General features: G+C 43.0%; 1 protein-coding gene across 3 annotated transcripts; it reads left to right on the forward strand.

Moving 5' to 3' along the window:
* Positions 1-588: 588 nt before the first annotated feature.
* LOC136438912 (ataxin-1-like) lies at positions 589-16,109 on the forward strand. 3 transcript variants are annotated; one of them, XM_066433941.1, is made up of 5 exons: positions 589-710; positions 9,059-9,162; positions 9,682-11,133; positions 11,604-11,825; positions 12,409-16,109. In XM_066433941.1, exons 1-5 carry the CDS (start codon positions 602-604, stop codon positions 13,426-13,428), a joined length of 2,907 nt encoding a protein of 968 aa, XP_066290038.1. In that variant the 5' UTR covers positions 589-601; the 3' UTR covers positions 13,429-16,109. The 3 variants fall into 3 exon arrangements, with proteins under 3 accessions (XP_066290038.1, XP_066290040.1, XP_066290039.1); XM_066433943.1 differs by lacking the exon at positions 589-710 and adding an exon at positions 755-861; XM_066433942.1 differs by lacking the exon at positions 589-710 and adding an exon at positions 5,484-6,038.

Genomic DNA, 16,109 nt, shown 5'->3' on the forward strand with positions numbered 1-16,109 from the left:
ACTGTACTAAGCCTTTAGTGATCACTGCAGGGGGTGAACCAAAACTGTGCTTGGGAAGGGTGGGAAATAGAGGTGTACAATACAAACCCAGCTCCACTTTGATCAATCACTGCATCATCCCCTGGGCCAAAGCAAATCATACCACTTTGCTCATCACCCTTGGTCCAAAAGTTTCTCTGCTTCTTTTGTGTGTCAAATTTGTCGGTGTGCCTGCAATGCATGTTGATATGATTTGATATATGTTGATATAACTGATATAACGAATGTCTGTCAGATTTGCAAAAGATGTAAACATAGAGTGAATTTTTTAAGGAATGACATATTAAAGTGATTTTTGATTTCCAAAAAATGTGACTTGCAAATCAGATTTAACGTTAGTTAACGTTAACCGTTATACATTTTTGTATGATAAGAAAAATATCTAAAGTTACAGATTTCAACCAAGGACATTAACGTTATATATTGTCCTTGTTTCAACATACTAGTAGTAAATGTCTAAAGACGTCGCCAGCGTGACAAGGCCCCTCAGCGCCGGTACGTCGTGAATTTTCTCATCAGGTATTATTCCGTCTGCCTAGGAGTACTTGAAACGAACCGATGAATGGCAAATGTGGTCCCGGGGCCCTGCCTGACCTCTGACCCGTCAGCCATGGAGCCGCAGCACAGGCTGCACGGCAGAGTCCTGACAGCTGCCCAGCCCAGGACGGACGGTAGGGTTCAAACCGTACAACCTACAGCTGCGGCTGCCGCAGACGTAATATCAGAGTTCCTGGGTGTATTCCAGCGTAAATTGAACCCGGTGCATCGGTGTAACGTTACCCGTATTGCGTCATGAAGCAGTGCTAGCTGGCGATCTTGCTTGTAGGTTACGACAACGTTATAACGTAACCGTTCATAATTTTGCATGTCTGCTAGTTCGGCTGGCCATTCGTAATTTTTCAGCCTGCAAAACATCCTTTATTTGGAAGAACCTAAGATTTACAAACAGAGCACGAAACTGAATAGATAGCAAGGTTATCTGTAGTGCTGTAGGGGTTGACGTAAAACGTAATTAGATTGGCCGGAAGAAGGGGAGAAATCGAAATCTTGGGGCTGTCACTTCAGAACGCTCCGGGGTGACAGGCTGGCCACTACGCTACGTTAATCTTGTTGCTTGAGTACGTATGGATGGTTTGTGAATAATATGTGAATCAGTAACTAAAGGGAGGGAGAGAGAAGACTAGGAGAGGGCAAAAGGGCAAAGGGGAGGGAATGAGAGAAGGGAAGAAGTGAGAAGGGATTGATTATGGTAAACGGGACAACTGGGTCAAAGGTACAAGTTCCATTTGATGTCAAACTTTGTTTACATTCAGTAGCAACAGCAGGAAGGGACAGCTAGAATTGACATAAGTGGAACCAGTGCTTAGAAACTATGCCGAGGACTATATGCTCAGTTTTATCGTTTTATTATGTATTTTGTGAACGATTTGATTTAATGTGTTGTGGCTGGTCAAGTTGCTCGTAAAACGTAATGGTGCCCTAGTATTTTTTGTAATTCATAGCATGGCTTTCTAATTTTGAATTGAGGTGTGTCCGATGTTCTGATATTTTGACCTTTTGGGTCAACCTCTTGATATATATGCGGGATCCCTATATGGGGATCTGCATGGGGAGTAACGTATTACAAATTACACAAAATTCTCGGTGCTCACTAATTACACATTATGGTAGTGTCGTCCTTCGGTAAATTCAGGAACATTCCTAGTGGCAAGGTTTGCATGATATGAGGGCGGTGTTATGTTGTTGTTAAGCTTGACTACTGTAGTGTGTAGTGGCACGAAGGTCAGCAAGTTTCCGTGCTGTTTCTGTAGCAGGGTATATTTTTACAGGAAGGGGTCTAGCCCTTCCCCTCGTCTCACACAGACCCTCATTTTACGTCCCTTCCAAAAGACAGGTGCAGCCCAAACCGAGCTGTCTTTCCCCACCATTGGACCGGGTGAAGGGTCTCCCAGTTACCTCCTTGCAGTTACCGTAATTGGAACCAGGAGCTCTTACTGTGAGTGTGAGCAAGGAGGTTAAAATTAACTTCCTTTCGATCTTTGAGGCTGCTACAGGCACATCCCTAGGGAATTGTTATGCTTATAAGTGAATCAATTGATTTGTTAAATTGACCCACTCGTTGATTACGCTATAAATAGGTAACGTTAGTTATATAAGGTCCTCATCAACGTACAATGGGTGAACAAACAAATAAATTCTAAAGCAGCCCAACAGTGTATTATATACATATGCTGTAAATGCATTTAAGTTCGCGTGGTTTTTATTTTGCGCTAAGGGGAAAGTAGAGTGTTTGCAGTGTTTTTAAGTCTGTGGCAGCGCTATAGTCACTTACTGCTACAGTATTGGACAAAAATTTTCGTGGTGGTTTTAAGTTCGTGATGAAACGGTCGCCACAAAACGCGAACATAAAAACGGTGCAAACATTTCTGCATTTACAGTAAAAACATCATGTCATGGTGAAAGTCAAGAGTTTGTGGTTGAAAAAACTGGAAGACAGACCACAATCAGTGTGATGTGTTAGCGGCGAGAGCTGACCACAAAAGCCGTGAGCATAAAACCACCGCGAATATTTCACAATTTACAGTAGATATTTTGTGACAGCTGGGTGAAATTCCACACAATTACATCAGAGAGCGCTATTTTCACATTGTCACCGGTACTTCGCAATGCCATACCACAACAGGCTGGGCTCTATGGAAAAATCATAATGTAAAATATTCAAAAGTAACTGAATGAATAATTTTGGAACATAACATATCTTCTACCAAACTGACTACGCTGACTGTAGGGAGAATAATTTTGGCCGGGAAGTTTGGCCACCAGAGGGTTTCATTGGACATACACAGCTCGGAGGGGGAAATGTCAATCTTCCTGTGGACTGACTCTCCTGACCATAATTCCCTTTTTTCCAAATTCTACGAAGCATACCCCATAGAAAGACCTGGTGGAGGCTATATTCTATGTGTAACATGAAGTCTTTATTGGTATAATTCACTCAATGTTATGTGGAAAAAAATTGGCAGAAATGTGCCTTAGATATGTCTGAGAAAGTCAGTGTATGACTGAAAGTGTATACAGTATAGCACAACATGGCTGAACAAACACTTATCACATCTTTGAGTCAATTAAGAAGTTGTTATTGTATTAACCCGTCCCCTGCTGGGGGCTAACGCACCATCCAAATCTCCTGATCTGTTTTGGTTCAGCAGTCTGCGGGGAGGTTAAGCCGAGGCTCCAACACATCAAACGTGACCAAACTATTTATAAAGGGTTGGGAACCCAAACATTAGCGGATATAAATACATCAAAAGGAAGACTATAAAATAGGCCATGCTTGCTATGACTCTCCCTATCGTAAATCTGTAGTATTCTGATTGGCATAGTAGTTACTACACATCTAACTATATATCCAGGTTTGTACAGGTTGGTATCTGAAATCTCATATAACGTTAACTTGTATGTCCAAGAAGAAGTACTGGTCCATTATTTGTTGCTAGGTGGCCAGTTTTGTCCCAAGAATTGGTGTTGCCTTGGGACTTAATACTTTGGAACAGGTCCAGTTGAATACTGTTGACTTTATTATAGATGACTATATTCTATAGTTACTCTAGCTGATTGATTTGTTTCTGAGGGAACATTGATTGACGGGTTTGACCTCACAGCGCACCAGTGGTCTTGGATTATCAGAAAAAGTGATTGATAGGTTTTTATAAATGATTAACCGACATCCTGTTATTTTAGGAATCTTATATGAAATTCATGCACCGTTCACACTGGGATAGAGACAGTCTTTAAGTTGTTGTTAGCAAAAATCTCAAGACATGGTCTTGACGGTACCCATCAATTTTTTTAACATACTGGTAGTACTATTATTATAGCATAAACAATAACGCTTTAACATCAAATGTAAATTGCATATATTGTTGTCATTTTTAATGCATGATGGGAGAATAGCATCTTGTAGATATAAATTGATTGATCTTTATTTGCAAACTCATGCCTTAAGGCTAATGGCATTGTACACTACTACGCACAGAAACGATAAATGTGAAATGGTAAAAAATGTCTAGTCACATCGTAGATCTATCTGGTGTTTTTATGTACATCACTGTACATTACTGTAAGTCATAAACATATGACCTTGCGACCGTTATACTGTGTGATTTGTCGAAAATAGCGAACAAAGCCCGTGCAGCAGTATCAAATTTTGCTGTCGTTTCTCGAACGCAATCGCGACAGTCAGTCGTACTGCAGAGAGGGTAAACATGCATATGATATGAACATGTTGCATCCCGACGTTAGCTGCGTGTATTGTCTCATTCAATCAGGTTCTTGACTTTCCCAATAACGACAGCATTGATACTATCGATAGATTGAAGGACTCACTCTTGCATTGTAAGACAATTGAAAAAGGCCGTAAATACAAAAATAAAAATTACAGCACTGGCGAAGTTATGGCGCCCGTGTTATATTGGTAACAGATAATTTATGTTCCGCGGCTGTTATACATAGTATGTTCGCGGCTTATCACGTTCGTCTGTCTCCATATGAAATTCTCATCAAGCCGGTTAAGGTGATGTCCCTCGTTAAGGCAAAGGTCAAAACAGGGTCAAACAGAACCTTGATGAAGGTAAACAGGTAATTAGATTTATTACAAAAAAATTAAGAATTTGTTTGCACTACCAGGTGTCCTTTATTTTGGGAAAGGACTTTCCTTACCGTCGTGTAAATGTACGGTAGATGCTTATGTTACTAGTGTCTCAAAGGGACGAAGAAAATTCAAGTATCATCCTACAACAGCTGATACAGTTGGGTTATGATTTCCCAATTACTATATATTGAAAACAAGTTGCTTGAAATACTCCTTTATGCCTCTGATGTATGCATCAGTATATCATCATTACATTTTATTGATCTTGAGCAATTAAAATATCACTTCAAAAGATAGCTATAGATCTAACGTCATGCGCATCCTTACAACACTAGTAATAGTATGGATCCTTGGATCAATGGCAGTGTAGTGACATTGCTCAATGACAGGAGCACAAACATAGAAACTGTCCATCCTTATCTGTTGTCTGTCACAATACAGGAAGGCCAGTGGTAAGGGTCGGACCATGGCACCCTTACTTTGTGTAGAGACCATTTCAGGAATGTCGCGTCTCCTGGAATGCATTCATCGTCATTAATTCTAAACCCAGTCAAACTCATTACAAAGGCTCCTCGGGGTGATGCATAATACATCTGGGACCAAATGCTTATCGCTGCCATGCCAGCACCTACTTATAGCACACCAAACAAGCCACGGGTATATTTAGCCCTGCACACTTCCCTAAAACCACCTATCAATCTCAGCTGGTGTCTTGACGTAGGTTACATGGCTTCTGCCCGTGTATCCGATACTGGGAGTCCCTCTCCCACGATGATACGGTTTCAAACCAAAATATCCCCATTATGGATTCATTTCTCCTGTGGGTGAACCTTGACCTTGGTCAAAGACTTATTCTGACGCGTGGCATGTGTGAGCGTTTGCTGGAGAATTCTGTGGTCCGGTGCCTGCATGTGTCGACTTGTTCGCGACGAATCTATGCCAGCTCCTGGTTAGGAAATTGTGTACTATTTAGGGAGAACAACACGCAGTCAGTCCCCGCTATGAGTACATTGTTGACCGGCGGCAAGTGGGCCCGAGCGTCGGAATTGTGTGTTATGGTACGGTGCTATATCGGGACGTCGTTTTCGGTCGCGTTATAACGGCGCTGGTCAACTGGTACCGGTTATGTTTCTATTTCAAGTCGGATTTTGGCATGGCAGAAGTAAACGTCACAGCAGTTTAGATCAAGTAACATTTTCGCGATTGCTGAATGGCCACAGTATATTTAGACAAATGCTCTGGTCATAGTGGAATGTATATTACTTCCCGTTGGGCAGAGAGGGAACAGCTACTGCTCTGTGCGCTGGACGTTGACGTAGAACGATGTGGCTGAAGAAAATCCTCTTAGGTCTGGCAAAACCACTTTTTTATACAAGACTTAGAATCTGCTTGTAACGTATCTTGTGTGGTGTTTCAAATAGCGATGCAGTTGCATCACTTGCATGTCCTGAAGCCTTGATTATATACGCAGGGTGGCGGGCTCGATAAGGACTGGGCTTGCCACGGGCAAACAACGTAAATGGTCTTGCGTCGGGGGCATCGTTGTGGCGAGTACATTCCAGACATGGTAAAATCGGGTCGTTTGGCTGACACTACAATCATTAATGTGCATACGTGTGTGTATTTAGCAGGCGCTTAAATGCTGTTCGTTGTGTAAATGCAGGCAGATATGGCAATGTAGCGGAATGTTGTTTTATTTTGTTCATAGTTATCATGCAGTTAACGTTGTTGTAAAAGTTTGTGTGTTGAGGTTTCACATAATCTAGTGCCGACATACATACTGGCTAGTTGTTGTCCTTTATCTGTTGTCTTGTTTTTCTTGCATAAGAATTCAATAAGCTGCTTCAACAACGATTTAATTTGTGGAACCTTTTTCTATGGTATAAAAATCTGATTCAAGTGCACATGCAGTATTTTTCTTCATTCTAGAGCACAGGTTTGGACGGCAGCAGTAGCAACAATGTGGCATGAAGCCTCTCGCATCTACGCACGTCTCACATAGCTTCGTCGCAGTCCCAAATTCCAAGTACAGATGGCCAGCAGTTTGTGGGCATTTGACCTGACTTGACCACCTCCACTCCATGCCAGGATCCTTAATGATCTTGCTTCACACACCTCTATATGTCTATCACTCATCTACTAGTACATACCCAATGACAAATCTACAAATCTTACATTACCGTGCGTCACACGTATCTACATTGCAGTCCTGAATTCCAAGCACAGTTTGCCAGCCATTTGCGGACAGACAACAAGCTTCACACATTCACACACCTCTATATGTCTATCACACATCTACATAGTACTGATGAACATCTACATCTACTTGCCTTATATGTTTACATGCGTCACACATGTCAAAATTACAGAGTGCGGATCGCCTAATCAGACTTTTGCAGACTGCATAACCTAACCTGACCTCACCACCTCAAACTTCAAAATCACTAGTCTAAAAATTAAGTCCTTGTCCTTCTGGCAAACAAACAACACGCTTCATATATATCTATATGTCTATCATAAATCTATATACCTGACAAATCTACAAGTCTTACACATTTACATGCGTCACACACATATCTACATTGCAGTCCGGAATTCCAAGCACAGTTTGCCAGCCATTTGCAGAAAAGTAACATGCTTCACACATTCACACACCTCTATATGTCTTTCATACATCTACATACAGACCATAATGAAATGAACTGGCCCCTTCAAACACCAGGGTCACTAATGTACCCCTTGTCCTTCTGACAGACAAACAACATGCTTCACACATTTACACACCTTTTTATGTCTTTCACACATCTACACATACCTGCTGATCATCTACAATTCCTTACACATCTACATGCGTCACATTGCAGTCACAAATTCCGACCTCAGATGGCCTATTCTGCCGTTTGCAGACAACTACCCTAACCTGACGGATTAAAACTCCAGCCAGTCCACGGTCACTAGTAAAAGCTAGAGTGTTCCTTGTCCTTTTGACAGACATTGTCAAACAACATCCTTCATGCATCTACACACATCTAAATACCACACAAACATCTACAATACCTTAGACATTTACATACATCACTAGCTACATATATTGCACTTTCAAATTCGGAGCACAGACTGCCAGCCAATTGCAGACAGTGTCATGACCTGACCGCCTCAACTCCAGGGATGCTAGATTAGCCCTCGTCCAATAACATGCTTCACACATTAACATACTTCTATCTGTCCATCTATCACAGCTACATGCGTCGCACATGGCATTGCAGTCCCAAATTCAAAGCACTGTTTGCCCAGTTAGCCTTTTTCAGACACATGACTTGATGACCTGACCTCAACTCTAGGATTGCTACAGTGGCCGTTAGTGGTCCAATGGGCAAGCTATATACCCCACACGCCAGACATATACACTTAACAGTACACAGTATTGAGAGTAGATGTGGTGTGTCGGGGGCCACGTGTTTGAGGACTATATTAGTAATGGTTTCAGCAGTCAAAAAGTAGAATTTTGTTGCCCATGCCATTAGTTGATAAAGGGAAGTGTATTTTTTCACTGCAAACTCTTCTTCTGAAGACAACTTTATGTTCCTGCATATTAATGAGCCCATAAATGTTACAAGTTTTAAGTTTTACTTGTGATATCAAAATGTCAGGATGTTGTGTTGGCATAATATTTAGGGTGTTTGGCCCAGAAACCAGAGGGCCTGGGTTCTAATCCTCTGACATGCCACCGATGTTGTACCCTTAGAAAAAGCACTACACACAACTTACCTTACTCAGCCCAGGTATCTGACTTTGGTGGGGGAGGTAAAAGGCAATGGAAGGAGAGGGTTGGGCCCCACCTTCCAATACCCTGCTGTAGACACAATGGATAACAGCCCACTTCCCCTATGGCCTGAAAAAGGCTATGGGACTGCCTAGTTTACCTTCAATGTTAGGCAGTGAAGTTGATAGCTTCACTCTATATTTGTGTTCAAGTAAAGAGAAGTAATACAAAGCCGGTGTGTTACGCCAAAGAGCTGGCTATATAGATACAGATGCAGGAATGTCAAGAATAGTTATACTCATGACGTTAGTTAAAAAAGTTAAAGTTAAAATCCTTCCACACCATTAGGTGTATAGAGGGGAGCCCATCTCTGTTTTGTAGCCCTGGGCCACACTGGAGCGCAATCACTACAGCAGGGGGCTAGTCCACTGGCAGTGGAGTGTGTTTAACTTCCATACTGTTTCAGAAGTATGTACCATTTTTATAAAGTCTTTGGTATGACTCGATGCGCCTCTTGTGTCCTACCCAGGCACAAACTCAGGCCTTCTCCTCATAATTTGAACCAGATGTGGTACATGTAAATGATGTGCAACTTGTTTCCCCAGGTGGGGGTGACGGCCACTCCCTGCTGTGCTCGGAGTCCATGTTGTCCAGCAGCCCGCCTGTTTCCGAGCCACAGAGGTCACCCACAGAGAGCGAGCTGCGCCAGGTAGGGAAAAAGATTTTGTTCGTTTTGTCTTGGCACTATGCACCTGGTCTATAAGAGCCAGGACACATTGTAGCCAGGACCATTCATTCGAGCCATAACCATTATTTGTTTTTTTTATTTAGATCTCCCTTACTATACAGTTTTCACAATCTACACTATTCTTCCTGGAGTTCATCTACATAAAACACAATTGAATCAATACAAGAACAAAACTTATAGAACTATAACTTATAACGTATAAGATAGTAAATTAAACAAAACAAAACATAATGAACTTAAAGGTGAGCATGAGGGAACCATTGAGAAAGCCACACACAAGGCAAAGCTAGTCTGGGTGTGGGCTCGAAATCGAATTAAGTTTTAAAGGGGAACTATACAGCTACACTGTCTTTTCTGAAGATGTGTGTATATGGTTGACTTGAGGTTGTCCACTACTATTTGAAAAGTATGGCCATTTCCAAATTTTATCCAGTTGCTTGAGTAACTGTTACATGTACATTCATTCATTCATTCATTCAGGTATGGAGACAGCCGGAGGGATCTCCACACGGCTCCAAGTCCTACACTCCCTCTCAGCTGTCCCAGGGCTCGGTCGCCAAGTCACCCTCCAGTCCAAGACTAACCATGCACGCAGATGCCTCTCTCGGGAGGGAGTACGTCCGGACACCCACCAAACTAAAAAGCGGAGAGAGGAATAACGAATGTTTACCCCCGAAGAAGAGAGAAATCATCAGCCCAGCTAAAGAGATGGACTCGCAGAAAGCTGCAGAGGAAGAAAGAATGCGATCGATGCCAGGGGTGGTTACGGTGTCTGTACCAACAACGTACACGCCTGTTCTGGGGACTGAAAACCCGTTAAATCGGTTGGCTGACGTTGCAATTAATAGTGAAAGGCACCTGACAAGTGCGCCCTTAGCTCCGTCCACTGCGCCACTGGAAGCAAGAAATATCACACAGCTTTCAGGAGAAACAACACCTGTATCGTACCAAACTGCACCTTATTCATCTATCTACTCCTCAGCACCACTTCCCTCTGCTAAACCCAGCTCTTCCCTCGTCCCTTCCACCGCTACCATAGCGCCCGGATCAGGACCGGTCACCGCTCTCCCAACCTCTGGTCCATACGTGGGAGCCCCCTACCTTGGACAGTACTCTGGTGCATATCTCCCTTCAGCTTTTGGGCAGTATCCACAGATCGAGTCTTACTCCGCAATGTTAGCTACAATGGGAAATCACATTCAACAGGCACAGGGCCAGGGAAACAAGCCGCCTCTCGTACCGTCACAACTGGGCATACCGCGACAGCTTGATCAGACCACATCTGTAGGGACGCCTGGTCAACCACAGCTCTATATGGCCCAGGAAGTAAACCCAGAGCAACCGCAAGTACCAACGAGTAAACAGTCGTCAGATGGACTAGACAGAAAAAATGGGGTGCAGGTGTCTCATCAGGTGTCTCATGCAGGGACAGGGGAGGTGTTGCTGCCAACTTCCAACATGCGGAATATTATATCTCTCCAGACTGGCTCTCAGAAATTAAGTCTCGGTCTACAGGCAAGTAGTGTGGGAGACACGGTCCTGTCACCCAACAGTGTGAAGACGTCTGTGTCCGATGACGACGTCTTTAAAAAACCTGGCGCTGTTGTGACTCATGGTCGGGCGGCGCCCCCTGGCACAGGAAGCGGTATTGCAGTCAACACGCGGCCGCTGGGCAGCAGGATGGACAACACTCTGCCATGTGAACTTCCATCGTGGCCTAACATCATCCTGCCACAAGCCATCGGGACGCAGGCATCACCTGTGCAGTACCTGGACACCTTCTCTGCTACCTCCCTTCCCCATCTGTCCTCAACGAACACAGTACACCCCATCCCGTCCACTGTCCCACACCTAGCGATCCCTCCCGGTGCCACGCTCGCTCCCATCCCTCCCCCCGCGCCCTCCGCCATTGCTCTCTCTCACGGCGGCCAGGTTTGTTTGTTTGTTTATTTGCTCAACAAGAAAGTACATAATACATAACACGATAAATGATAGATAAAACAGGTGCAAGAGGAGCGTATATAACGTATGTTAGGCCCTCTTCCTCTATACTGATCAAAATTAATTATAATCGATAGATGATAAAGTAGTACATGTACATAGAATGTAATAACGTTGCAATAAGGATAATCAGATAATCAACAGCATAGATTAAGATAAAATCAGAAAGAAACATATAAGGCTACTACAGGGGGCTAGGGTGGCATATGAGATGGGTTTCCAGGGCACTTTTAAACATGAGAAAAGAGGAGGCTGTTTGTATATTTGTCTGAAGACTGTTCCATATAACTATTCCATTTCTTGATAAAGACAAATAAAGTCGAAACCGGTGACTCAGCGCTGTCATTATCCCAGAGCTATGAATGATGACTGTTCCATGTTGCGATACATCTGTGTCTTAGGTTCTGGGGCACTTCATGAAGGGGTCGGTGATCCAGCTGGCGGGCGGAGATCTGAAGAGGGTCGAGGACGTGAAGACGGAGGATTTCCTGCAGATGTCGGGGCAGTCGTCGTCGTCCCTGCATCAGGTCACGTCCAGCACGGTGGTGCGCATCACCATGGAGGACGGCTCCGGCGCGGGACTGGTACACATCACCTTCGCTGTGGGTCACGAGAAGAACCTGGTAAGCAGCTGTAGGTTAAGGGTGATATAAAACAAACAAACAAACAGACACAAAACATATTCCAATGATGCTTGAGGTCCATCAGAGACCCATACACATCACCTTCGCCATGGGGCACGAGAAAAACCTGGTGAGTTATGTAGCAAAGCTTAGGGGTGTTACACAGCGTGTTATAATGGAGCTTGAGGTCCTTAAGAGACCCATACGCTATATACACATCACCTTTGCTGTAGGGCACAAGAAAAACCTAGCGGAGCTTGATGACATTCATTACAGACACATATTATATAGGTTCCAATCACCTTTGCTGTACATGTGGGCCACGAAAAGAATCTGGTAAGTACTGTCAAGCTAATTGTAAGCTTAATATTCCTTTTGAGGAATGGGTGCACTGGTCAAATCTAAAACTCTCTCTTGTTTTCTCATTGCAGGTTACTGTTGAATCCACAGTGGACTATCCTCTATTAGTTGTTGGCCAGGGATGGTCTTACTTACTGTAACTTGGACCAAACTGTATGATGATAAAAGGACACCCCCCCAAAACGTTGTAAACTGTAACATTCTGGTTGTTTTCCCAATGTAGGTGACTGTTGAATCAACAGTGGACCATCCGTTCTTCGTGGTTGGGCAGGGGTGGTCGTCTTGTCGACCGGAACGGACTCTCACCAGATACAGCCTTCAGTGCCACACGCTAACAGTGGGAGACACATGTATATCGCTTATGCTGTCAAACAGTGTGAACGGACTAAACCACGAGCCCGGGCGGGCGAAACAGGCCACGGAAAGAACCAAGGAGAGGACTGATTTCACTGGGCTGTCGCCTTCGTCTCAGAATAACAGAATAAACAGAGTAGAACTGTCGCCGTCACAGCAACAAGCCCCAAACACCCGGGGCTCAGAACTGACCCATTCTGCCGGAAATGAAGTGGGAACTGGTTTTGTCTTACCTCATTCAGAGCTACCTGGTAACCACGGACAGCATACCAGCGTTGGGCTGCAGCAGTCAGCTCCAGGAGCCATGCTGCAAACTGCTGGGACTATGCAACAGTGTGCCCCGACACACCAGGCAAGCCCGCAGTTCAGTCATCATCAGAGGAACCACATAGCAGTGCCCTCTAGTGGCAGTAGGCTGGGACTGCAGCACAGTTCGCCGCTGATTCATGTGGGAGTGCCCGTTCTACCACCAGCCGCTAGCCGTGTGCTGCCACAGTATGTCCAGGTGCTACAGCCGGGGCCCGGCGGCTACATGGCCATCCCCGTCCAGACATGTTCCGAACCAGAAAGAACACCGTCGACCGCTGGAGAAGAGAACGGAAGATACGCCAAGACGAACCCTAAGCTTTACGTGATGCACAGCCAGGCGCCTTCTGGTGGTGCTGCAGCTGTTTCAGACAGTAGACAACCAAACACTGATGACAATCTCATTCACACAAAAGGGAACCACGACAATACCAATGCACAAACTCAGAAGATTCGAAAACGCCGCTGGTCCGCTCCAGAAACAGGAGACAGAGAGGAGGACTCAGCGAGTCCGAGTCGCCAAGCACGGTCTGTCGCTCTGGAATCCCTGATAAAGTTCACTTCACAAAAACAAGGCAGCTAAATGCCTCCACCAACTGTTGTTCTGTTATAGCAAGGCTACTGGCCGAGAGTTCTTGAAAAGCACATAATAAGCCGGCTCATGGTTTCAACTGCACATGCGCAGTGTGATATATAGTGGGTAATACGAGAAAGTTGAAGGCCTCTGAGCGATAAACAAAACACGTCTACATATCTAGACATACACATGTATATCAAGCATGGTTTGGATAAGAACTATTTGCAAGTTAGGGGCCTTCACCTTTGACCTTGCACATGAGCAGTTTAAATCTTGATCTGACCTATACAAGGTGTGGTGCGGAGTAGCTCTCTGATAGGAGTCAAACATTCCATGTCAAATCTGCTGTTAACCTAATGAACTTGTGCTGCATGGGTACTCCCAGGATGAAGACTATTTGTGAGACTAGTATAGTGTAGAGTGGACTCATTCCCCAGCTAACCGACATCTATCCCACTGCAGTCATCCCTCAGTAAGACATCTGGAGCCGCATTGTTCCTGTTTAAAACTTTTATTCACCCCCTAGACAGCCGCTTGGAAGCGCGGTGTGAAGACTAGCCAACTGCTGCCCACCTCTGTGTCAGGGACCCCAGCAGCAGTATAATCAAATAATGGATACTACTACTACTACTACTGTCAATGTACTATGCGGCTCCAGATGTCTTCCTAAGGGATGACTGCGGTGCAGCAGATGTCGGTTAGCTAAGGAATGAGTCCACTCTACTTTACACTAGTTGTGAACAATTAGGAATGTAATAAATTAATACTATTTGCAGTTTTCCTGCATATCAGGTATCACAGCACCCCTACTGCAATGACATTGAAGAGATATTAGATCACATTAAGTTAATAGTCACTAACAGATTTATTTTGAATCAAAGTTGAACTGTAATTGCCAACACACAAAAATTATACTTACTCAAATTTTTGACTGATGAACTCCCAGTCTTTGTCAAGCAGTGAGCAATCTGCTTCTGTGATGTCACGATATGTAGATAGAACACGTGACTCAATGAGCAGTGTATCACAAGTTGTAGAAAGTCTGTGACGCCCCCCGTCTCTGTTGTAGATGGCGTCTTTTTTTTCTCTTTCAAAAAGTCTGTTTTTTTTTTTGTGTTGGCAAGTACAGTTCAACTTTGATTCAGAACGTTTTCAACCAACAAAGATGAACTTTCAAGTGAACAGATTTATTTATCTAAGACTGGGGGCTATCAAATGAAATGAAGAATAAAATCCACCCAGAGTCTACTGTTTTTATATAATTGACAGGAGTATTTCAGTCAAATTTGTATAGGACTAATGAAACGGTGCCCTTTTACGCAATATACCAGCTTCACTTTACATGTATTTCAGTATTTGATATGCATTGCTCTTCTTTTGTCTTGTATGTGACAACTGGATTCAATATTCACTCTCAGTCATCTACATATATATAATATGAACAGCAATATGTCAGCCCTTTCCCCAATCGAATTTAATGAATGAAGGCTAGACACTAATGGTGATGATCCCCATTGAGCTTAAATCTACATAATTTGCGCAATTTGATACAATCTGTGTTTAGTAATAGTGCTTTTTTATAAATCAGACTGTAATGTAATTTAATCTGTTATTCCTTAAAAAATATTTGCTGCATTGGTTTTCTCTTAATCTCAAAGTCGCACTTGTATTTTAGCTTTTCTCACTAAAAGGAAGAATTTTTTTTTTAAATATGTAATTTCTTTATTTCTGGTACATTGACCCACAGCAACATAATACAGAACAGATATACATACAAAAAGACTAAACACATAACAAGATTTAATTATTGTTTTAGATATGTGCATATCCAAACATCTGAAGATAAAGAAGTAGATGGTCAAGCACAGAATTATTATAGGAAGCCCAGACCTCCTAAAAACAAACTTCTCTTATTCAGGTTGTTGTTGTTTTTCATGAATTCTCAGACTTCGGTTTTGCTCTGTCATTAGGCCACGCCAATTTCATTTCTTGTTTCTTCGATTTTTGCCCCTTTATTTTTGTCTGAAAGCAGAAAAAGATCACAATGCCATGTACCATTCAGTATAATTATGAATCAACACTCAAAATGCTCATATTTTGGCACCAACAGTTGAAGAAATTCCTTGTTTTCCTTTGTTGTCAACATTTTTTTATCTATCAGTGCATTAGAATGTGAAGAATCAATGTTGGAAACATTTAAACCAGCCTGGTATGCCGACTTTGTTGCTCCTGAGCTAGCATCTCAGTCTATCATAGAATGTCTTTTTTTTTTGCTTTTTAGTCTGCCTGCCTTCTCCATTATTTTTATGCAAAAATCCGAGAACCAGGAAATTGAATTGATGTGGCAAAAAGGATATTATGTAAAAGCAAGTCTGTACGTGATGAAGTTCATATCGTCTTGCGTAATGATGTGTTAAGAAATATATTATTTGTGTGCGACACTAGTTCTGTCAACTACAGAAAAAGCACTAACATATGTTCTGTAGTTTCAAGTGTATAATTTGTTAACAATTTTTGTGAACAGAGAATGCATTGTATATTTGCACAGGGACCCATGCACATATGATGAGATCATATCTCTTATGTTTTAAATGTACAAGTCATAGAGTATACTAGCCTTGTAACTATAGATCACTGATTGCAATAGAATTGTATCAACTATGAAAGAATTACATACACAACAGTCA

The sequence above is a fragment of the Branchiostoma lanceolatum genome, chromosome 7 (assembly GCF_035083965.1).
Source record: "Branchiostoma lanceolatum isolate klBraLanc5 chromosome 7, klBraLanc5.hap2, whole genome shotgun sequence".
Classification (NCBI taxonomy): Eukaryota; Metazoa; Chordata; class Leptocardii; order Amphioxiformes; family Branchiostomatidae; genus Branchiostoma; species Branchiostoma lanceolatum.